The sequence below is a fragment of the Berkeleyomyces rouxiae genome (assembly GCF_048999995.1).
Source record: "Berkeleyomyces rouxiae strain 22BRR77 chromosome Unknown BrBRR77_ptg000009l, whole genome shotgun sequence".
NCBI classification, from domain to species: Eukaryota; Fungi; Ascomycota; class Sordariomycetes; order Microascales; family Ceratocystidaceae; genus Berkeleyomyces; species Berkeleyomyces rouxiae.
The window spans coordinates 1,268,248-1,290,337 of NW_027396499.1; the positions used below are offsets into that span (position 1 = coordinate 1,268,248).

A 22,090-nucleotide genomic window follows, 5' to 3' on the forward strand; every position below is an offset into this window, starting at 1 on the left:
GAGGAAGCATCCCTCTTCTGCTTGTTCAACAAGTCAACAGACCATCAGACTCCCACTCTCGCAGATATGGCGCCCCCCAAAATGTATTTTTGCTCTCCCTCTCCTTCCCTCATTTGTTTACTGCCGCATAACTAACAACAGCCGCAGCATCGTCATTGGAAGCCCCAACGGCAAGCTTAGCGCCATCGTGCCCAAGCTCACAGCCCTCCACGCCAAAAACAGCTTCTCGTGTGCCATCGTGACCGGCGACCTATTCGCGTCTGAGGATGACGATGATACTGTACAGGATCTCCTCGCCGGAAGTATCCGCTTTCCGCTCTCGACATATTTCACCTACGGCACCAGGCGATTACCCCCCGCCATCCGCAAGCAAATCGAGAACAACGAAGATATTTGCGAAAATCTTATATTCCTGGGCTCTCGTGGCGTCATAACAACCGTCGACAAAGTGCGCATTGTGGCGCTCGGTGGAAAACTAGACTCGTCTCTCGATGGCGCCCAGGTCGGTCGCTGGGAGCCAGTGTTTTCTAGAGGGGATGCTGCCGCTCTCCGTGGCGCTGGTACTGCGGACATTCTTCTCACTGGCTCATGGCCCTTTGGTATTCAGAACCTTTCAAAGATAGAAAGTACTGGTAGTCACCAGTCAACAGAATCTTCGAATAGTGGCCCAATGCCCGGCTCAGGCTTCCGCGAGATCTCTGACCTATGTACAGCATTGAAGCCTGCCTATCACTTCACATGCAGCTCAACCGAATCGTTTTACGAACGCGAACCATTTCTACACGCATCCGATGATGCTGTTGCCCCTCCAAAGGTCACGCGCTTCATTTCAATGGCCCCCTACGGCAACTCTGCCAAAGCAAAGGCCTTGTATGCATTCACTCTAAACAAGGAATCGGTCGATATCCCCGAGGGAACAACAGCGAGTCCTTTCCAGGATAGATCCAGAGCAAAAGCAAAAGAGGGATTTTCACGCTTTTCTACCGACCACAGCGACGACCACGGTCGCAAAAAGCGTCGTACGCGAGCTCCATCGCCTCCGCCTGGGCCTGATCGCTGTTTCTTCTGCCTCTCCAACCCCAACTTTGAAACACACATGTGTGCCAGCATTGGCAACGAATCGTATCTCGAGACTGCCAAGGGCCCCATCACAACTGCCGAGACCTTTGCAAAAGACGGCATCGACTTTCCCTGCCATTTTCTCGTTGTTCCGCTACCACACGCGCCCACTGTGGCGGGAATGGGCCCCGTAGATGACCCCGAGGGCGACTCCATGCGCACCTACACTGAAATGACGCGCTTCCGAACGGCGCTTGAGGACATGGTGGTGGCAAAGTCGGGCAACAAGCTTGGTCTCGTCACGTGGGAAATTAGCCGTGCGCGTAACATTCATGTGCACTGGCAATGTCTAGCAGTGCCGAAAGATCTCATTACAAAGGGTCTAGTGGAGGCAGCGTTCCATGTCGAAGCTGAGAACCTCAAGTTCCCTTCGCTCAAAGTCCAAGACCTCTCGCTAGTAGAACAAGCAGACGCAAGCGATTATTTCCGGTGCTGGATCACGAGCAAGAGCAGCACAGAGAGTGAAAAGACATCGTCAACCAAGAGCCTGGTCATGCCACTGGATCCCAACTCGCGCTTTGATTTGCAATTTGGTCGAAAGGTCATGTGCAAACTCCTTGGCCTGGAGGACCGGGCGAGCTGGCAGAGCTGCTCGCAGTCGACGGAACAAGAAACAGCTGATGTTGAAAAGTTCCAAGCCGCATTTAAACCTTTTGACTTTACAGTTGAGAGCGAGGAATAGGCTGTGGTTATGAAAGACTTGAAAGGCTTGGCTTTGCATGGGCCATCATGGGCTGTTAATTACATGTAGTTTGAGCAATTGGTTATTAGAGGCATATTCACTTTTCCGAGTTTCTTAGCATGAAGGTGGAACTTATCTCTGTCTATCAAAGAGAACAACTTTTGGCCAGACTCTCCAGTCCAACTCAGAAAGAACAAAGAGATTATCTTCGCCTTCTGAAGGTCAAGTGGCCGTCTCTTATAAGGGATGGTTGTTGTGTAACCCCAAGTTAACTTGTCCGTTGATCTAGACGAGATATCATCTGGTAGGGCGGGATTGTCTGTCAGTGATATCCAACAACAATGATAGACTTCCTTTGCTTTGGAAAGATAAGTAGCCAGACTCACCTGAGAAAAGAGCTTCCTGTCGTTGTTCATGTTGCTACACAATCGCTCTTCGATTTCCAGTCGTGTGCATTTGCTCACGCCAACAACCCTAGGCCGCTTACACATGTACCCAACTCAACCCCAACCCTAGTGCGCAGTGTCGCCTAGCTGCCAGCTTGGCCTTAAGTCCACCCAGAAGCAGTTGTGAAACAGACTTTATTTTTGGTCAGAGCTCGAGGCTTTCTTCTGACTGCAACCCAAAAGTTGATCCCTTCTCCTTATCGATCCTTTTTTGTCACCCATCGTCCAACGAAGCCTGCAGGAAAAGTGTCCTTATTCTGACATTTTCAGGCTGTTCTGTTGAGTCTACAGATCTTCCAATCCCCCTCCCTCTTCTATTGTGGGCATTCCTTACGAGGCGCATGCGACAATGAGATTCTCCTCTGTCTGTGTCGGCCTTTTGGCGCTGATGTCGCCAGTTACGGCTATTTGGAGCAAAGAAGGTATAATTTTATAAAAGGAAAGCTACCAGGGGAGGCCGCTAACCAAGCCACGCCTTGTTCTACAGATCGGGAAATCTTCCGCGTCCGCGCCGAAATCCAGGCCGCCGAGGGCGCCGATGTCACCTTTTACTCGTACCTGGGTGTCGAGCCTAATGCCAACGTCGAAGAAATCAAAAAGGGCTACCGTAAGACGACGCGCATGCTGCATCCCGACAAGGTGCGTCAGCGCCTCTTTGCCGAGAAGAAGGCCGCGGCCGCCAAGAACAAAAAGGGCGGCAAGCCGGCGCAGCCCACACGCAACGAGATCAACAAGGCCGTCAAGACGGCCGTTGAGAAGCAGGGCCGACTGACCGTCGTCAACGATATTCTGCGTGGCCCCGGCCGTGACCGCTACGACCACTACCTCGCCAATGGCTTCCCGCTGTGGAAGGGCACCGATTACTACTACACGCGCTACCGTCCGGGCCTGGGCACCGTGCTCACCGGCTTCTTCATTATCGTTGGCGGTGGCTTTCACTACTTGGCCCTGTACATGAGCTGGAAGCGCCAGCGTGAGTTTATCGAACGCTATGTCAAGTTTGCCCGCGACACTGCCTGGGGCGATGTTGCTGGTCGCACGGTCGAGCCTGTTGCACCCGCCCAGCCCGAAGAAGTCGAGTCTGATGCTGGCCCGATCCCGAGAAACCGCCGCGAGAGACGCTTCATGGAAAAGCAAGAAAAGACCGATGGCAAGAAGCCTGTTCCTAAGCGCCGGGTTGGTAGGGCCTCCGCCGCCACTGCTGTTGCTGACGCCAATGAAGAGGCAGAAGTTGAGGCTGGCCCCGTTGGCTCTCGCAGACGTGTTGTGGCTGAGAACGGTAGAATCCTGGTCGTCGACTCCCTGGGCGATGTCTACCTCGAGGACCAGGACGATGAAGGCAACGTTAACATGTTTCTGCTTGACGTAAGTTGCGCATGCTGACCCCCCTTTTTTATTTTCTGGCAAGAACCCATCGCTAACACTAACCTGTCTTATACCAGCCCGAAGAGCTTCTGCCTCCCACCTTCAAGGACACGGCTGTCCTCCGCTTCCCGCTATGGATCGTCAACACCATCAAGGCGCGCATTGGTCTCGGCGGCAGCAGCTCGGCTGGAAGCAATGCTGCCAAGTACGAGGCAGGCGGCGCTGACGATGAACTCTCGTCGGACGAACCGCAAAACACCCCCGACTCTGGCTCTGACTTTGAGATGGTTGACAAGTCGGTGGACGATCTCAACAAGGCCAAGTCTTCGGGCATGCAGAACGATGCGGCTGCCAAGAAGCGCAAGGCCACCAAGAAGCGGTGATTTGACTAGGCTAAAGGTTGTTGCTTTCAATGGGAGCAACGACTCTTATGCAAGCGGGAGGGCTTTAAAGATTGGTCTAGAGATGAGTATTAGCTAGCTAGATTTAGCTACATACACACACATATATACATTCTGTGCATTCACTGATTATGGTGTTGAGTGGGAGCGAGGTGAAGATTCTGGTATCACTATGGAGACAAAGACTAAAGACTAATTGCGATAGAACGGTTTCTAATTGCCAGGCTCTTAATTCTTCGCAAGAGTAGCGCCGGCGACACAAGTATAGCACTGTGAAAACAATGCTGACTAGTAACTCGACTAACAAGGAGGCGTGCGGCCTAGATATCTCCAGAGGATATGTATGCACACGAAGTAAGAAACGCCACAAATCAGGAAGTCGAGTCGACCCGGGGGAGAGTGAGAAGGAGAAGGAGAAAGGAAGTCATTATCGTGAAGAAGCATTCGTAGACAAGCGTAAACAAAACTCGTGGTATCATAAAGCAGAAGGTGTCTTACACAGCAGACCCATGGATATTAGCAAAGCTCCGACAGCAGACAGAGAAGCTATGGCCATCACTAGCGACCGATTTTACATGGTGTCCATGGCGTCGGCCATGGAGTAGCACGGCTGGTGCTGCATCATGTCCATGCGCTGAAAGTCGCGCATGCTGTCGTTGAGGCTGTTTTCGTAGACACGGTCAAAGGCAGCCGGTCTGTACGTGCCCGCGGGCTGGGCCGAGGGCGAGGCGGGCGCAAAGGTGGCGTACATGGGGTCGTCGAAGCTGCCAGTGCTGAGTCTGTTCTGCTGCTGCTGCTGCTGGCGCTCCAGCTCTTGGATCTGCTCGAGTTCAAGCTGCTGGGCCAGCTGCTGCTCCAGCTCTTCCTCTTCTTCCTGCTGGCGCAGCATGAGCAGATGTTGCTGGCGCATCTCTTCTTCCTCGTGCATGCGGCGCAGGCTCTCGTCGCGCTCGGCCTCGCGGCGCATCAGTTCCTCGTAGCCGCTAACCATGTACGGCTCGGGGGCGCACGATCCGCCGCAGCCGTCGTCGGCAAACGGATCTTGCGACGCCCGAGTGTCGGTGGAGCTGAGCCAGGCGCCGCCGGGGCTTTGTATGGGGTAGCCTGCGGACAGCTGGGCTGCCTGTGCGTTTTGCTGCTGTTGGCGCAACTGGTCAGCCTGCTGCTGGGCAGCATAGTCACAGTCGATGGGGTCGGTCTCAATGGCCATGTCCTCGTCCATGGGGACGGACTGCGATTCCTGCTCTTGCTGCTGCTGCTGTTCTTCTTCCTGCTCCTGGCCAACAAGCTTAGCGAAGCGAGCCACAGCGCGGTGTTCTTCAGTCTCGACGGTGGTGGGGGTCCAAGCATGCGAGGGGTCCTCACCAGGCAGGGAAGGGGGGAAGATCTTCCACAGGTCCAGCAGGCGGGTTTGCTGGGCCGAGTCGGCAATGCGGAACAACTGCATTTGCGAGGGCGACAGCGAGTTGGGGTCGATTCCGTAGGCGCGCAGACGGGCCTCGTTGGACAGGTGGTGGCGCGGGGGGCGTACGGGATTGGCGGCGGCGCCAGCACCAGAGGTAGAGTGGATGTAGTGCTGCGAGGCAAAGGCGGCCGGGGCAGCCAGCGGCATGGCGGGGTTCTCGATGGAGGCGGCCAGCTGGGCGGCCATGTTGGGGTTCAGGGTCAGAGTGCGGCTGAAGAGGGCGATCAGGTCGTCCTGGCCCATGGAGGGCGGCTGCTGGAATGAAACGGACATCTTGAGGGTGTGTTAGTTTCTAGAGAAGTGAGGGGATGAGTGAGGAGGGAATAGAGAGATAGAGACTTGGACTGACAGCTGGGTCTTTATATAGACGACGGTATAGATGTACTTGTAGTTGTCTGCAAGGTATGTCTGTATTTGGATATGGAGGCTCAGGCTTAGACTTAGGCGCGAGCGCAGGCAAACAGAAGAGTATCAGGAGCAAATGCTATGAATAAACAGAAGACAGTTTGCTCAAACAATAAGAGGAGCGAAAAGGCAGAGCGGGGAGAATAAGGACAGCTAGTTGTTTTGGCAGTTGGCAATGGTTATCTCTAGATAATATCGAGGGTGATGGTGATTTTATTGTGGCTTGCGACTATGCTAGAGGAAGAGCAGCAGACGAGGAGGGAGATGTGTACTTTATATAAGGCAGAAGAGAGAGGGAGAGGGAGAGAGAAAGAGAAAGAGAATATCTTGTACGGTAGTAGTAGACGGTCCACAGCGAGATATCAAGCAGAAGAAACCCAAGATTCAAGGGACCAGGAGAAGCATTATTTATTTATAGAGTGCCAGCTCACGGGGACAGCAGCAGTTGGACGTGCATACATAGATACACTTGACTAGTTGACTATACATGGACGCAGACAATTATACACACAAGACACACATGCAAATAGGTAGGCCAGTCTGTGCTTGCTTGTGCTTCCCACGGACCGGAGGAGCAAGGAGGGGCAGGCGGGCGGGGAGGGGAACTCACACCACCAGCGCCAGGAAGACGAGGGATTTGGAGGTGGCTGCGCCTGTGATGTCAAGCCTGGCACATGGCACATGGCACATGGCGCACTGGGACTGGCGGTGGTTCTCGGCGGGGTGCTTAGAGCGGTCTTCAGACTGGTGCGAATTGTGCTGCTTGGGCTCTGACTGTGTGGTTGATCTGGACAAGAGCCCCCGGTCACCCGCTGCTTGGTGTTTTTGGTTGGGCCGAGACAGGCAAGCCCTAGCTATGGGTCGTTGGTTAGTTGGAAGAATGCACAAGGGCAAGTATACATGGATACATTGATAGTTATAGCTATTGATACATTGGTGTTGGCTGTGTATGTACAGCATCCGGCCCGTAGTTATACCACCCGCACCCGGCTATAGCATAGAATGTCCGTTCACTCTTCACTCGTCACCATTCACCCGTGGCCATGCTATTCTCTCTCTTTGTCTCTGTCTCTCTTTGTCTATTTCTCTCTCTCTCTCCTCCCAAAGCGTCGCCGCTCTGGCCCTTCCATCCATCGGGCACCAATCACGTCTTCTTGTACCTTGTATCTGGCCAACCTGCAGCTGCATGCAATGCAGAAATATGCCATGAGTCGCCCTGCATAAAACAAGCGTCCAGATAGTCCAAACTCCCCAAATACGGCTTGGATTCCCCATTCTGTCTGCGCTGTCACCAGCGGGCCCGCCACCTTCAGCGCTCTCTGCGGAAGAGACAAACAGACGAGACAATAACACAATCACCCGCCAGTCACGCTCGTGTTTCTCGCCGGTTTGGATTGCAGCGGCTTTGATTGCAGCCCAATTGCGGCCTCACCAGCCGGTCTCGGGAAAGGATCACCGTGCATAATTGCACTGCGAGAAGAGGAGGGCGGCTAGAAACCCTGGACTGCTCTCTTAGGGTTGGATGTACCACCTGCCCCTCCAACCTGCATATTCTCTGCACGTCCCTTGCAGGCCTTCGGAAGACTCCATCCAAAAAAAAAAAAAAAAAAGAGCCCCGTGACCAGTGCACCCTACTCAACCCTTGTGCCAGCCACAAGCCACACTCATTCAGCCACACTCCTGCTCCTGCTCACCTTCCACGCAGCCGTCTGGGTGCCTTCCTCGCTGCTCTTGCTGCGCTTAGAAAATAAATGTGGGGCCCCGTCCTTTCTGGGGAGCTGGAGCTGGGCCAAGGCAGAGCATCGAGCTTCATCATCACCAACGAAGCATCACCAAAATCATCGCTTCGGCCAACAACATCTCCGAGCTGCACAGCAAAAAGGGCCGCCACTCTTCGTTTTTTCTTGCACTGCAACCTGCACCTACCAGCGCTTTGTTTTGGCCTCCTGCCCTTTGCTTGCCGTTGTTTTGCCGACCTCGTCGCCCTCGCCAACCGAATTCTTCTTCTGATTCCCCCTCCGCCATCTCAGCCACACAACCTCCAACATGGTGCGTGATACTAGGCCACAAGGCTGGCGGCCACGGCTCGGCTCGCAGCTCCGGCCTGCTCAAAATGCTCCGAGCTGCTATCGCCGCTAATTCCCCCTCCGGCTGTGTCTCCACTATCCCGCACGGCGCCCCAAGCTATAGAGCCCAATGCTAACCTCGCCTCCCCGCTTCCTCCCACTCTAGACGTCAATCGGTACTGGCTACGACCTGGCCAACTCCATCTACTCTCCCGATGGTCGCAACTTCCAGGTGGAATACGCCGTCAAGGCTGTCGAAAGCGCAGGCACCTCCATTGGCATCCGCTGCAAGGACGGCGTTGTTCTGGCTGTCGAAAAGATCATAGGGTCCAAGCTGCTCAAGTCTGGTGCCAACAAGCGCATTTCCACAGTCGACAAGCACCTTGGAGTCGTAAGTACCCGGCCTGTCCCCATCTCATAGCTCGTCTTCCTCGTTCTCACCACGTGTATCTTGCTCCCTTTTAACAGGTATACTCTGGCATGATCCCCGATGGTAGACACTTTGTCAACCGCGCCCGCGACGAAGCCGCCTCCTTCCGCACCAACTACAAGTCCCCCATCACCAGTGATGTGCTTGCCGCGCGCATGGGTGGCTATCTCCAGGCCTACACCTGCCATTCGTATGTCCGTCCCTTTGGTATAACTGCAATTGTCGGCGGCTTTGACCCAGAGCACGAGCTGCCTGTTGACGGCGAGGTTGGCAATGGCCCCTCGTGTGGAGCCGGCGGCAAGATCAAGGGCGAGAAGCACGGCGGCCCTTTTCTGTACATGATTGAGCCCAGCGGTCTGTACTGGGGGTACTACGGTGCCGCCACCGGCAAGGGCCGGCAGGTGGCCAAGGCGGAGCTGGAGAAGCTGGATCTGTCGGCTGGCACCCTATCGCTCGAGGACGGCGTCAAGCAGGCTGCGCGCATCATATACAAGAGCCACGGCGACGACGCGTCCAAGGACTATGAGCTGGAGATGACGTGGATCAGCAACGCCACTGGCCCAACAAAGGGCTGCCATCAGGAAGTGCCGCGCGAGCTGGTGGAGGAGGCCATGAAGCTAGCAAAGGCTGAGGACGACGATGATGACGATGATGACGACGAGGAAGATGATGACAAGACTGACGAGGACAAGATGGAGGAATAAGCGCTTAGTTCAAGGCAGGCTGCCCTTTTATGTGTGTCAAATCAAGCATTACTCATTTCAAATAACTTCTCATGAGGAAAGGCATGAAAACAAGGTATCGCGTATTGGTGGCTATGTATAGCATGGTTGACTACGATGGCGAGACGGAAACCACGGATACAGTACCACTCAATCTAACAATCTTGCGTATAACTATTATATCAATGAAACCAGCGGCTTTTGCTGTCTGTTGTCTGCACGTTTTAACGCCTTACCCAATCCAACTTGGCCCTTTGAAAACCCCCACAATGGTATCTCGGCTGCTTTACTTCCGTCCCTTGCGGCCCTTTCCGCTCTTCTCCTCCTTCTCTACCTTTTTGCCCTCGTTGGCCTGCGCCCTGCTCTGACACCAGTTCAGCCACGTTGAAAAGAATGACGCATGGATCTTGATACGCCCGGAAATCCACCCCGTCTGCGCAACGCCATACTCCATGACCACGTGCTCAATGGCCTCTTTGTCCAGCGCATACAGCGCCGAGGCTACAGCCAGACTGGCCGTCGATGCAGCCTTGGCAAACTGAGCCGAGTTGTTGTGCTGCGCACCAATCGTGTCGTGCAGTCTGTGCAGCTCAACAAGGAGGCCGTCGACCTGCAGCCGCGACGAGGCCTGACCGGCGGCGCCGGCGGCCAGCTCCTTGCGCAGCGTCTTTTGGTGCGTGAGCAGCACATCGACGGCGCGCGACGCCAGCGGCTTGCTGGCCGTGCGGTTGACGAGCGCGACGAGCGGCGCAAGCAGGCCAAAGGCCAGGGGTGCGGCGGCCTGGGCGCGCACAAAGATGTCAAGCAGGTCGAGCACGCGGTGCTTGAAGTTGAGCGTCGCTTCCTTGGCGGCGGCCGTGGCCTTGCGCGACGGCGCCATCTCGTTGCGCCGCGACTTGAAGGCGGCGGCAATCTTGTCGTCGAGTGCGAGCATCTCGCTGTCGCTCATGTCGGACTCGGAGCCGGATGAGGCGTCGGCATCGGCGTCGGCGCGGTGCGTGCCGAGCACGGCGGCGAGCTTTTTGTCGAATGCTTCGTGGTCTTCGCCGTCGTCTTCTATCTCAGACTCGGATTCAAATTCGGATTCTGACTCGGAGCCTGAGTCTGAGCCCGAGTCACTGGCCTTGACTGTGCTGATCTGCGCCACCAGGCCTGAATCGCCGTCTACCGACATATCATCCAGGTCGACAACCTCGGCATCGTCATCTGCCTTGTCCTCGTTATCCGACGCCTCCTCATCCAGCTCCATCTCATCTGGGTTCTCGAACAACGCACGTTGACCCTCCATATCCTCGCTTGTATCGAGGACGGCCACCAGCGCCTGCAGGCCAGCGGCCGTGATGTAGGACGAAAAGGCCTCAAACACCTGTTTGCTGACCTGGCGCGTCAGCGACGACGGCCGCGCAACCATGGATAGTAGGATCTCGACGAACAGGGCAAACACCGGGTCCTCCTCTTCCTCGCCCGAGCTGGCAGCCTTGGTTTTCTTGCTAGCACTGCGCGCCTTGAACTGCTTCTGGTACTGCTTCAGGTCGTTGAGCATGTTGAGGGCGTCCGGGTCGTCGTTGTAGAGCTGGAAGATGGAGATGGCGTACATCAGAGCCATGCCCTTGCGCACCGCCGCGTCGTTCTTGTCTTCGGCAACGGCCTCGGGCTCAGGAGCAGGCGCTTCCGTCTTAATCTTCTTGCTACTCTTTTTCTTCATCTTGTTCTCCTTCTTGTCATCGGCAGTAGCAGCAGGCGCGGGCGGGCTCAGCAGCTTCTTCATCTGCTTGCGCGCCTCGGTCAATTCAGCCGCAATCTGATCCTCCATGTCAAACAGTGCCGGGTCAATCGCCGCAACAGCGTGACACAGATACGTCATGTCCTCTGTGCGGCGGGAAAGCTTGGCAAACGCCGACTCCAGACGGGTCTTGCACAGGTCCTTTGTCTTATCGGTCAGTCCGAGCGCGGTCGCTTCTTCGGCGGGAGCGTAGGCCAGATGTGCTAGCTTCTGGATAGCCAGGCTGGCAGCTGACCCCTCGCCCTCGCCCTCGGCACCATCAGCCTTTTTGTTTTCGGGGGCTTCGCTCGAGTCCATCAATTTGTAGAGGTACTCAACATAGGCGTGGAGATGTGCCACGCTGTCGGCTGAGTCTGGGCCAGTGGTTTCCCGGAGACGCTGCTCCAGATAAGCCACCACAGCAGCAGCTTCAGACGCAGGAGTCTTTTGCAGCGTCTTCTCAACCGTCTTGCTGTTGGTGCGTGCATCAAATGCATACGAACCATTAGGGCCCAGAACCGCCTTAACAAACACCGGGACAGTAGCGGGAATGCAGCCAGCCAGGTCAGACACAGACTTGAGTGCCCGCTGAGCGGCAATGTGCAGGAAGCGATCTTCCTTGGCGGCCTGGTTCATGAGGCAGGCCATCAGGTTGCGGCTGAACAGTACCCGGAGTAGATCGTGCTGTAGGGAAAAGACAGCGAGGAGCTTTTGGAAGATGAGAAAGCCGCGGAGCTTTTGGCCGTTGGTAGCAGTCTTGGAGAATAAACCATCTAAAACACACAGGTTAGCTACTATCATAGACACATGTAGATCTTGTTTGCTGCGTACATACCGTCAACAACACGCACCCAGAACGAGTTGAACTCGCGGACACCATCGTTACCCAAGCCATGGAAATGCTCAGCCAGCAGATCCCAAGCAAAGTGCAGCTGCGAAGTCGCATTGGGAACCTTTGTCTTTCTGGTTTCGTGGACCTCGCCACCATCGTCGTGCGCCGTCTCCTTGAGCACCATCGCCAGATCCGACAGGGCCTTGGCCGAAAGCGGGTTACCCCAAGGCTTAACCTCGAGATCAGCGAAGTTTTTGCGCGCCTGCAGCCAGATTCCCACGCTGTCGGGCGTCTTGGCCAGGCCCTCCTTGGCTAAACGCTCCAGCGTCATCTGTGTCTGGTCGCGGCTCAGTTGCTCGAGCGCCTGCGCAATGATCCAGCAGCACTGCGGCCGCAGCCACACCTTGCGCTCGGCCAAGCGCAAGAGCAGATTCAGTAGCGCTATCCAGCGACCCGGCTCGCCCTCCAGGATCTTGGCCTTGACAAAGCACTCGATGCCAAACAGCTGGCCAAAGAACACATCACGTTCCTGCTGGCCCGGCACGTTTCCAATGGTCTCGTTCAGCTTGATCAGGCGCTCCAGCACGCTCTCAAACGTGATCTCGGGGTACTTGCTGGCCGCATTCGCCGCGCCAAACAACTGGAACAGAATCTCTGTCAGTACTAGGCTCAGCCCGACGCGCGACGCATTGCGGCCGCTAGCCAGACCAGCAAACAGGCGTTTTTCCAGCTGCCGCTGGAGCTCTTCCTCGGTCACGCCCTCGACCGCGTCCTCGCCGTCCTTGCCCTCGGTGCCGAGAAGGCCCTTGAGGATAGCCAGGGCAGCCGCGCTGCGCACGCTGCAGTCTTCGCTGCCCAGGCGGTCGTACAAAAGGGCCTCGCCAATGCGGTTCTTGATGTCGAGGGTTTCTGTCGGCTGCTTGAGGTCAACGGGCGTCGTGGGAAATGGCCGGAGCACAGTCGTTGTTGTCGCGTTGTCGGCAGTGGCTTCTTCAGAATCGGAATCGATGTCGATGTCGACGGCCGGGGGGGCTGCCGGCGGGATGTCAGACGGCCGGGCCTTTTTGGACTGGCTGTCCTTGTTGTTGCTTCTCTTGCGCTTGCTGCCCATTTTATTCGGAATTTAACTGTCTTGATGAAACAAAAATCGGTGATCAAACTCGCGGCCATCGGTTCAGCGGCTTAGTCCCATAGGCGATCGCTATCATAAAATTTAATGTGGGGCGATCTCGATATGTCTTTCTGCCGGGCAATGCTTTGAAAGGCCCTTCACCGACTTTATGGTCTTGACCGCATCAACCCCTGTGACTTTTGTTGATTGAGCTAGTGCTGTAGGGTTAGACATGTAACCCTTGTGGCACTGAAGCTCAAAATCCTGATTGGCCGTTGTCCTGCATAAACAAGCCAGGCAACCTTGTCTGCCTGGAGGTTTAGACCATTTACACATAATAAGGCTGGAACTGTGAAAGAGAGCTCACACACAAGAAGATCCGGCTTCTGTGGCATCAGAACAGAACACATAAACTCCATCACTTCATTTTGCTAATCCGAAAGCACACAAAGTGTTTGCTCTACTACTCATACTGTACGTACGGAAAATACTGCCCATCACCAAACTTTAGGTGGCTTGTTTGATTGGTTCCCCTCCCGCCATCTCCCACTGCTTGCAATTGCTTCATGTTGCCATAACTATAGTCAAGCAATATCGGAACAGCGATGCCAGTAGCCGAGACCATGAGTCTTGATCCGTTCCATGGCCTGGTCGGGCGAACCTCTCTTTTGGCTGCCAGCAATTATTGACGTCATTATCTGTACTCCGGCCAAGGCTTCATTGGCCCACACAACCCGACTTTATGAAACCTGTGGCAGATGCTCACATCTCTGGAATTATACAGCCTGACCCGGAAGCTAATGCGTCTTTTAGGCCACCAAAAGAACATAGTGGGCAGTCAGAATCTTCAGTTATTTGTTGGGCTCGAACACCCAAACATCACTCCCCATACAAAAGTTACTTTTGCCAAACAAGACCACATCTTGCATAACAAAAGGCTCGGCCCTCAACAACGTCACAGAGATTTCCGGAATTTGCAGGTTTTCTGATCAACAAAGAAAAAAAAAGATGAAAGACTCTGAGTTAGCCAGCGCGAGCGAGATCTTGGGACAGCTCCTGAAGAAGAAAGAAGCCGCTGCCAGCAGCGCTGCAGGCAAGGCCTCGGACTCCAAGCCGAGTCTTTGGAAGGGCGCCGAGGTTGCCCGTGGTTATACGGACATTACCTCGATTGTCGACTTCAAGGGCCTCGACCTGCTGAATTCAGATGATGCGCCCCGCAAACTGCTTTCGGAGACAAAGCCTAGCGCCCTTGAGTCTGGCAAGGCTGCGAGTTCTGCGGAGGCCGAGAGCAAAGACTGGGTTCAGAGCTCGGTGGACCAGCAGCTGATGCTATACACTCCGTTTAACTCGATTGTTAAACTACATACTATCCAGGTACGGAGGTTTGAATGTACGGAGCTGATACGCGTATGACAAATGGACTAACACTTCCACCTAGATTACATCAATCCCGCCCAAGGAAGACAACGGAGAAGACGAAGTCACGCGCCCCAGACTCATCCATGTCTACATCAACCAGCCGCATAACCTAGACTTCAACGAGGCCGACGACCTGCCCCCCGCCCAGGCCATTACGCTAAGTGCAAAGGACTGGAACGAAAAGGGAACCGCCAATATCCCCCTCCGCTTTGTCAAATTCCAGAAGGTCACCAGTCTGGTGCTGTACGTTGTCGAAGGCGATGGTGACGCGGAAATCACCCGCATCGACCGTATCCGGTACATTGGCGAGGAGGGCGAATCACGCAAGGTGCGCACACTAGAGAAGATAGAGGATCACTGAGACATTGATTGCATAGAAGGACAGCTAGCTAGCTATAACTAGGAGCGTTACATAGTTAACTAAATGTGTTAAGAAATACATGTCCGTTGTCGTTTTCTTCTTCGCCGGTCTAACTAAATGAATGCCTATGTTTTACTAAACGTCAACCAAGTGATTGCAGCCACACGACCGCCACAGAAGCACGGCAGGCTTTTTTATGGATCCCGTCCCGTTTTTCATTTGAGCCACATCCATACACCGCCTGGTCCACTTATTTTTTTCCTTGCGTCACGTCGTGTATAAATTGACAGCATCGTCCGCCGCCAGACGCCTTCAGTTCTCTTTCTTCTTTTTTTTCTCTTTGTGCGGCTGGCACAGCTCAAGTTTCCCCTTGTTGCTTCTGGTTCATTATTCAACGACCAATCTGCTCCGGTGTAGGTTTTCTTCTTTCTGTTGTTGCTTCTCTCGGGAGGCATAACAGGAGAGATAACCAGCAACGGGGTAACGATCTTTTTTCAAAAGGAAGCGTCAGCTGTTTGTCACAGAACAATCATATTGCAGGCCCGCGAGCTCACTTGAGACTCTCTCCTCGCTGCCCTCTCGGGCTGGTGGGGGGTTGCGTCTCTTTGTCTCCTTATGCTGCCCCTGGCCTTTTTGACGTTCTTTCGGGAACGTGTGCTGGGGCAGTAGATTGAGGCGGGACATTTCTTCAAACACTTGTGTGTTTCTCAAATTAGTAACTTGTAAATCTAAGTAAACGCTACTTGTTCCGCCGCAGGATGAGCAGACGCTTGCGACCTAACAAAGTTTTTTTTTTTTTTTTCTTTAACGTCATTTGTCATGTGCTGAACTTGTTCAAAGAGTGGTTTTGATGCTACGGCCTGGATGTTTTGCATTTTTGCGTAAAAAAAAAACCCTTGCTTTTTTTTTTCTGCCAAAATCGTGCACATGCGCATTTCTAACCCTAAAACAAGAAAAAAACTTCAACACCAAAAAAAAAGGAAACAAGAAACGCAGAAAAGATCACGATCATAGTGCATGATCGATAAAAAGAAATGTGCCATAACCATGAATCGAACATGGGTCACGTCGGATCACAGGCTACTGCAGACCACAACGACGTATTCTAACCACTAAACTATTATGGCTTGCTAGTTGGTGACAACTAGCTAGATACTTGACTATATAAATGAAATGGGTAAGCAAGCCATCCGAGTTGAACCACGCGTAATCCGCCGGGGACAACCCCCCGTGCCGAGAGCCGGTGGCCTTTTAGACTAGACTTCACGTGGTTTGTTGCAAACCAAAATACCAGATAACCAACCCTGGAACCCCGCAGGTTTGCCCCCGGGTTGCACTGGACAGAGAGTCCTCCTGGCTTCAATGCCGGACCCTAAAAAGTCATAGGAGATGCTTGAAGTCTACGCGCACCTGCAATCGCTGAACCCCCGGGAGTAGTTTGGAAGATGACATCATCCGACTGCTTGCGTCCGGAATATGCCGTCGTATTGCTGCGAAATAACAGTAGGTAGACATAAAAGAATAAAATCAAATCAAATCAAAAAAGCCATCCGAGTTTTGATTTGTGTAAACTAACTAGTTAGTTAGACGTCAAACATAATCAAGTCTAAATAGATTCAGGCCGCTCTCGCCCATGTACGAGAGCATGAACGGCTACATTGGGAACAAGAAGGCTTGCTCCTTTGGGCAGTGACCAAGAACTGATGTTCTTTAAGCTGTTGAGCAAAAGTCTTGGTGCCCTGTGATTGTGGTCTGGTAATGCATGGCCTCGGAGATAAACATAACTGCTGATAGTTGGGTGTATCATGATGGTGAAAGTAGAGTTACTTACACAAGCTAGAGTGAGTCAACCGCCAGATAGAGTCGTAGTGACAGTTCTCGGTGATTCTATGTTGATGTTGGGAAAAGGTCGAGAGGGCTAGATGGGGAGAGTTATTTCAAGATATATAGTGGACAAAAACAAGGATAGAAGCCAGCACCCTGGATGAATAAACCGGAAAGGGAGACAGCGGGTGAATGGATGAGAACACAAGTTGCATTCAAGGCCGCATCATTTAGGATGAAGCCACTCCCGTTAGTTTCAGTCGGGTAACCTTTGTGTTGTGTTTAGATGAACCGAACTAGCAAGTGGGATGAAATGAGTGATTTGAATTGAAGACCCCCGATTCAGACGTTGGGATATAGTGGGCAGCTTGACTGACGGGAACCAGGTAATATTCATGATAATTCCGTGTCAAGTTTGTGTATAAAAGGAACGACTGGGTGGGTGCAGGGGCCTTTTATACCACAAGGGGCCCGTACCAGGGATGGCTGTCAGCCTGTAGTGCAACGCGAAAAAAGCTTAATTTGACAACGTCCTTCTGCTGGTAGAACAAAGGACAACTACTGAACTAGAAAACGCCCAGTCTCTGAAATTTCTCCTCGAGCCAGCGACCGACCACCCTGATTGTCATCTGGAAGCCTGTGCCATTTACAAAGGACGCCTTCATATACAAAGTCGTGTCTGGAGTCAATAGATCCACATCAATCAATCAAACTATTTCCAGGCAACCACAGCGTGCTACCCTGAGGGACTCTGGTTCTTCTGCCTATAAACATATGGTCACCCGCCTGTTTTTCTTGTCGCTTGCAATTCTGCTTTTTTTCCTCATCAATACAAATTTTCTGTCCCTTTGGCTACTTTTTACCCTGCTTTGTAGCCCCTTTTCCCGATCGATTCCCTTATTTCGAAGATTACACTCTTCTGCCGTCTAGCCCGCTCTGAAACTGGCTCTGTGTTGATCACCTTGGTCGCGATTTATTGGGCGCTCCAAAAAGACAGTTCGTTGGGCCATTGACGTCCAGGACAATGTTCCCCGTCGCCGGCCGGCGGGCATTCCCGAAGATGAAGGGCGCAAATTCGATGGATTGGTCGACGAAGCATTGGGCCTACAGGGTGCTTTCAACCATGTAGACAATGAGGGCCAGGACGAATATTTGTCTTCTTTTTGTAGCTCCTCTGGCAGTCTGGGGGATGACTATGTCTTCTCCCTGTCTCCCGCGAAAGCTTTCTCTCTTGGCCCAATATGGCCAGACTTGACTTCGTCAAGGGGCGGGGCTAGTTTGGCTTCATCAGCCCCTCTCTGTTCTCCTGGTCCTATGATGATTCGGGCCTATGGCGAATTTGACCGGAGACCAAACCATGGGACTACTAGCCGGTCTTCTCATACCTCGTCGTCGCTAGACACAATGATGTTTTCTGTTCCTCTTTCTCCTTCCTCCACTGGTTCTGTAGCTAGTGATGAATGCTCACCTGCGACTGAGAGCCCAGACATCCCTTCCTCGCCACTCTTGTGGGCTCCTTGGGATGCCTCCCCACCTCCCATTGACCCAGTCTTCCCCGAGGTTTATTCTCCTATTCCCGCGACCACCCTAAAGGGTCTGTCGCCTGCTGCTCTAATGACACCTCTGCTGCTGAGCTCACTGCCGATCACCTCATCAGCCTCTCCAATGTGGGCGAAACTGTATGAGGCCTTTGAAAAGTCTCTCTCCGCACCGCTCTTCCCGGCCTATGGTCTAGAGGAAGTTCCAGGTTCTTCTGTTCCTGTTTCCTCGTTCTTCTATTGCGTCTATCTCTGCCTGCAATCTTCGTTTCTGTCGTCTCTGGGTTTCGTCTAACCTTCTCTGCTCTTTTGGCTGCCCTTTTCTCAGTTGGACGCTTCCTGAGGTCTCGTGAACCTCCGCCGCCGCCAGCCAAGGAGAAGTGGGGGCTTTGGGATGTTTGCTGCCTGGTAGCAGGAGGACTCACTATGGTATGGTACCATTTTTCTCGTCTCACTTTCCTGCTTTTATACCCACTTGTAGAAGGGGGCTGTTATACGGGAAAGTTGTGGTACAGAGAGGCCATTTGTTCTGTTTCTCATTTTGTAGCCCGTGTCATATCTCGTTGCCGCTTTAGAACTCGAGTAGAGGTTGCGGTTGCTATCTCGGTGCTCATTTAGGCCATGCACCAAGGAGTCCTGCTGTCTTGCCTTTTCCTGTTCCTCATAGCCACTGATGCGTTGGCTCACGCCCAGACCATAGCGGTCATCATTGTTAGCCTGCTTTGGACTTAGGCATGGCGAGCCCAGCCCGCCTACTAACCTGGAGCCTCGATGGGGCCGCCTGACAAACTTCCAGGCAGCCAGGGTCCATCCAGTTCCAGACTACTGGAATGGTCTAATGACTGATGGGATGCGTAAAAGGTGACGCATCTTTCGTCCTTCATTTTGACGTTTTTTCATGTCTTGTGGGTGGTATATGACTCACAGTTCCGACTATAGCTTTCTCGATTTCATCCATTGACAACATCAACTATAGCTTTTCATCAGAGTTTTGAGTCGCGGGTTTATTCTCCTAGGAAAATAGGTTATATTGACTTGCCCATCATTGGTGACCCTCTCTTTGGTGGCTAAACCCTGATCATTCTTTGTCATTTAGACATTGACGAACATAACTACAACTATATGGAAGTTGATGTCTGGCTTCAACCCTTTTTCTTACTGTTGTGTACCACGGGAAACCTCCAGTTGTACAACTTCGATCCGTGTTTTTTTTTGGATCCGACAGCCTCACGTTCTGTTTCGTTGCCTTTGTTCAGCGTGGTCTTTTCCCCCGGTTCTCTTATACTTTCAAGTCGCTTTCATAATGTGGAGGTTTCGGACCTCTGTCTTCAGTGGATCCAGTGACTTGATGGCCCTTGACACCAAAATTTTGAGGTTTGGAATTGTTGCGAGGCGCTAGGGTTAATGGAAGGCCATTCCAGTCACATGACTAGGACACACAGGGATTCTACCCCTTTTCCATGTCTGGTCTAGATATAAATACTTCCCCACCTTTGGGGGTGGAACACTCTCTGACATACTTGGTTCTGTCATAGTATATTCTGCCCGAAAGGGTAACCGCCCCACTATGTGGGGCGCTGCCGGAACAACTATACTCCCATGTGGCGCAAGGCTCCACATGGGATAGGGAAATTGGAGATCAGAGCAACGCTATGTAGAACTTAACCCTCAATACATACTATGCGCATATTACCACATGACAGGTTCTACCACCGGTTATTTGCTAGTTTCTCCTGTCATTAGATTCAATCTGTTATATCTTCTTTAAAACCACACTTCAACAGGAATTGCCAGGGGCCCTTGATTCTTAGACCCGTTTCGGCACTTGTAAAGCCGAAGCCGGCCCGGAAGACTTTGGGATATGCAGGTGTATTGAGCATGGCAAGGACGGCATTTGGTTTGGGCGAATGAACATTGGCTACATATAATAGAGGCGGAAGTTTTCAGTGCCCTCGTTCTTAAGCATCACGTTTCCGTAATTCAGGGTGCAGGAGAACTTAACTCTTATTAGAGGGTCGGGCGTACTTACTAACTTCTTGATTCCCACATCAATACTCCGAGAGCGTTAACTCCAATGCATCAGAGCTAGATTGTGGCATTAGTCAACCTTGAGGTGGAGAACAGAAGTCCGCCAATATCGTTGGTGGAAAGCGATAATCTGAGCATGGGCGTGAAAGATGATGCCGAAGTTCAGTGGTGGGCTTGAAAATACAGAGATTAATTCTGCTTTTCGAGTATTTATTCAAGGAGCTATCTATCTATTTGCTATTGGTGGCTGGAGTTTACTAGTAGTGGAAAAGAAACAGCCCACGCAAAACCTGTGAGTTTGTTGGAGTCGTGCGCATGCTTGAACGAAGTGTGTCTCCTCGAGATCTTGAACAGAAGCATGCGACAGTGAGCGGATGTCTTAGTTGCTGAAGTTGACGCGGAGCCATGCGCGGTTGCCGTCACCAGCATCTCTTCCATAGTCAAACGAGCTGACGTAGTAATCCTGGATCTCGTCAAAATCTTTGCAGAAGCTAGAACCGACTATTCCAGGCCTAGTGCTCTGCAGGCTGGTCCATCTCCAGTCCTGCTTGCCTTTCTTAGGCTTCTTGATAGTCTTGGAGCTGATTTGGTCCGTCGTGTCGATATTGATTCTATCCGATCTCCAAAAGGAATTGAGGACGGTGCTGGTCGCGCCACTGCCAATGTTGATGTACTTGATGGATTTCACCCTTTTCGCTTCTGTGTGGGTTTCAGCCTCCCACATAGACAGGAGACACTCGGCATCGGTGTACCGGCCATCGGCGTGAAGGTAGTTGACTGCGATGTATCTATTGCTGCTGGAAATAAAGACCTCGGTGTCTAGGCCTCCGGAGCTAGTACCATGGATCCAACCGTCGGACTGTGTCTCCATATTGAGCTCGATGGTGGATGCGACGGGAACGATCCCGGCAAGCACTTGGCTACAGAATAGAACTGTAGCTATGAGCGACAGAGAAACCATCTTAGCTAGATAGAGGGAGGTTGAAAAAGAGGAGAGGGTTTGGAGTGGCAATCGAGATGTGCAGTAAGAGAGCGAGAGATGAAGAGATAGAAAGAGGAGTAGAAGTGATCTGGATGAAGACTCTGATGGTGAGTGGGAGTGAGTCTTTCGGAAGTTCTATCTTGGTGGGTATCTCGAGAGTTTATATAGAAAACTACATTCACCCAAATCTCCTACATAACACGAGACTCAACACCAATACCAATAGTATCTATCAGAGCAAGCAGCTAAGTTCACCAAAGCCTTTGCAACGGCATTGGCTCCCATCCCTTACCCAGGCGTTGTCGGCATATGGGCGGGCACATGCACGCCATAAGCGCGATCCCATAATTACACAGAGGAACTTTGACAACAAGCACACCACGGAAGACATGGCAAGCTTGATACCGGCGAGCCCACGAGATTTGCGGATCGCAGACTGGCGGGTGCTACACGTAGACAATGGGGGTTGGCTCACGATTCCTTGTTTCGCTTCTGGTCATTCCATCACAACCGGCTAACTACACCGAGGTGCATTTACATCAACTAGGCTATCTGCCAATAGTATTTAACCATAAGCAAAGTCCATATTATTACAATGTGGGCAAACCTGTCTTACGAAGCTCGGGGCACTCCATCTTTCCTAATTTTACAAAACATCAAGACATGTTGTCCCGCCTCCGCTGTTAGTTCAGTTAGCGCTGCGGCACGGCAGTAAAGTTGTTGACGAGTAAGCGAGAGCTTTGTGTGTAACTCGGTGACTTCACACTGAGAGGCTGGTCAGGCCGGCTACCGTTTGTTTTTTCAGGCGCGTGGCGGAATAGATGCGAACATGTCCATCGCAAATCGTATTCCGTAGGTGTCTGGTAGACACTCGAAAAGAAAAACCTTTACTATGAGTTCTACAGGCGTAGATGATAAGACACCAACAACTCTCATCTAACTACCGAGACGTACTCCTACTAGGAGATAGTCGGTACATTTCAACGCCGGCTACAGTTATAGGTTGCCTTGTTTTAAGAACGCCCAAGCCATTCCATGCCCCTACCAACATGTTTCTTTTTGGAACTCCTTTCTACCAATCACTTATACCCGGATGCTTGTTCTCGTTTTCTTGTACCCATTGACTCCATCG

General features: G+C 52.6%; 8 protein-coding genes across 8 annotated transcripts; 5 read left to right on the top strand and 3 right to left on the bottom strand.

The window, feature by feature from the left end:
* Positions 1-66: 66 nt before the first annotated feature.
* BROUX77_006939 (uncharacterized protein) lies at positions 67-1,801 on the top strand (the record flags this gene model as incomplete). Its single annotated transcript, XM_073751979.1, has 2 exons — positions 67-83; positions 148-1,801. 2 exons carry the CDS (start codon positions 67-69, stop codon positions 1,799-1,801), a joined length of 1,671 nt encoding a protein of 556 aa, XP_073603086.1.
* A 795-nt stretch (positions 1,802-2,596) lies between these two features.
* Positions 2,597-3,995, top strand: BROUX77_006940 (uncharacterized protein; the record flags this gene model as incomplete). Its single annotated transcript, XM_073751980.1, has 3 exons — positions 2,597-2,669; positions 2,735-3,612; positions 3,690-3,995. The coding sequence occupies 3 exons, from the start codon at positions 2,597-2,599 to the stop codon at positions 3,993-3,995; spliced, it is 1,257 nt and encodes a 418-aa protein (XP_073603087.1).
* Positions 3,996-4,584: 589 nt separating this feature from the next.
* On the bottom strand, positions 4,585-5,751 carry BROUX77_006941 (uncharacterized protein; the record flags this gene model as incomplete). The annotated part of the gene is made up of 1 exon (XM_073751981.1): positions 4,585-5,751. The coding sequence occupies one exon, from the start codon at positions 5,749-5,751 to the stop codon at positions 4,585-4,587; it is 1,167 nt and encodes a 388-aa protein (XP_073603088.1).
* A 2,178-nt stretch (positions 5,752-7,929) lies between these two features.
* BROUX77_006942 (uncharacterized protein) lies at positions 7,930-9,083 on the top strand (the record flags this gene model as incomplete). Its single annotated transcript, XM_073751982.1, has 3 exons — positions 7,930-7,932; positions 8,116-8,340; positions 8,418-9,083. The coding sequence occupies 3 exons, from the start codon at positions 7,930-7,932 to the stop codon at positions 9,081-9,083; spliced, it is 894 nt and encodes a 297-aa protein (XP_073603089.1).
* A 304-nt stretch (positions 9,084-9,387) lies between these two features.
* BROUX77_006943 (uncharacterized protein) lies at positions 9,388-12,806 on the bottom strand (the record flags this gene model as incomplete). Its single annotated transcript, XM_073751983.1, has 2 exons — positions 9,388-11,636; positions 11,699-12,806. 2 exons carry the CDS (start codon positions 12,804-12,806, stop codon positions 9,388-9,390), a joined length of 3,357 nt encoding a protein of 1,118 aa, XP_073603090.1.
* A 605-nt stretch (positions 12,807-13,411) lies between these two features.
* On the top strand, positions 13,412-14,586 carry BROUX77_006944 (uncharacterized protein; the record flags this gene model as incomplete). The annotated part of the gene is made up of 3 exons (XM_073751984.1): positions 13,412-13,433; positions 13,744-14,180; positions 14,245-14,586. 3 exons carry the CDS (start codon positions 13,412-13,414, stop codon positions 14,584-14,586), a joined length of 801 nt encoding a protein of 266 aa, XP_073603091.1.
* A 3,228-nt stretch (positions 14,587-17,814) lies between these two features.
* On the top strand, positions 17,815-18,243 carry BROUX77_006945 (uncharacterized protein; the record flags this gene model as incomplete). The annotated part of the gene is made up of 1 exon (XM_073751985.1): positions 17,815-18,243. The coding sequence occupies one exon, from the start codon at positions 17,815-17,817 to the stop codon at positions 18,241-18,243; it is 429 nt and encodes a 142-aa protein (XP_073603092.1).
* A 2,112-nt stretch (positions 18,244-20,355) lies between these two features.
* BROUX77_006946 (uncharacterized protein) lies at positions 20,356-20,847 on the bottom strand (the record flags this gene model as incomplete). Its single annotated transcript, XM_073751987.1, has 1 exon — positions 20,356-20,847. One exon carries the CDS (start codon positions 20,845-20,847, stop codon positions 20,356-20,358), a length of 492 nt encoding a protein of 163 aa, XP_073603093.1.
* Positions 20,848-22,090: the final 1,243 nt, after the last annotated feature.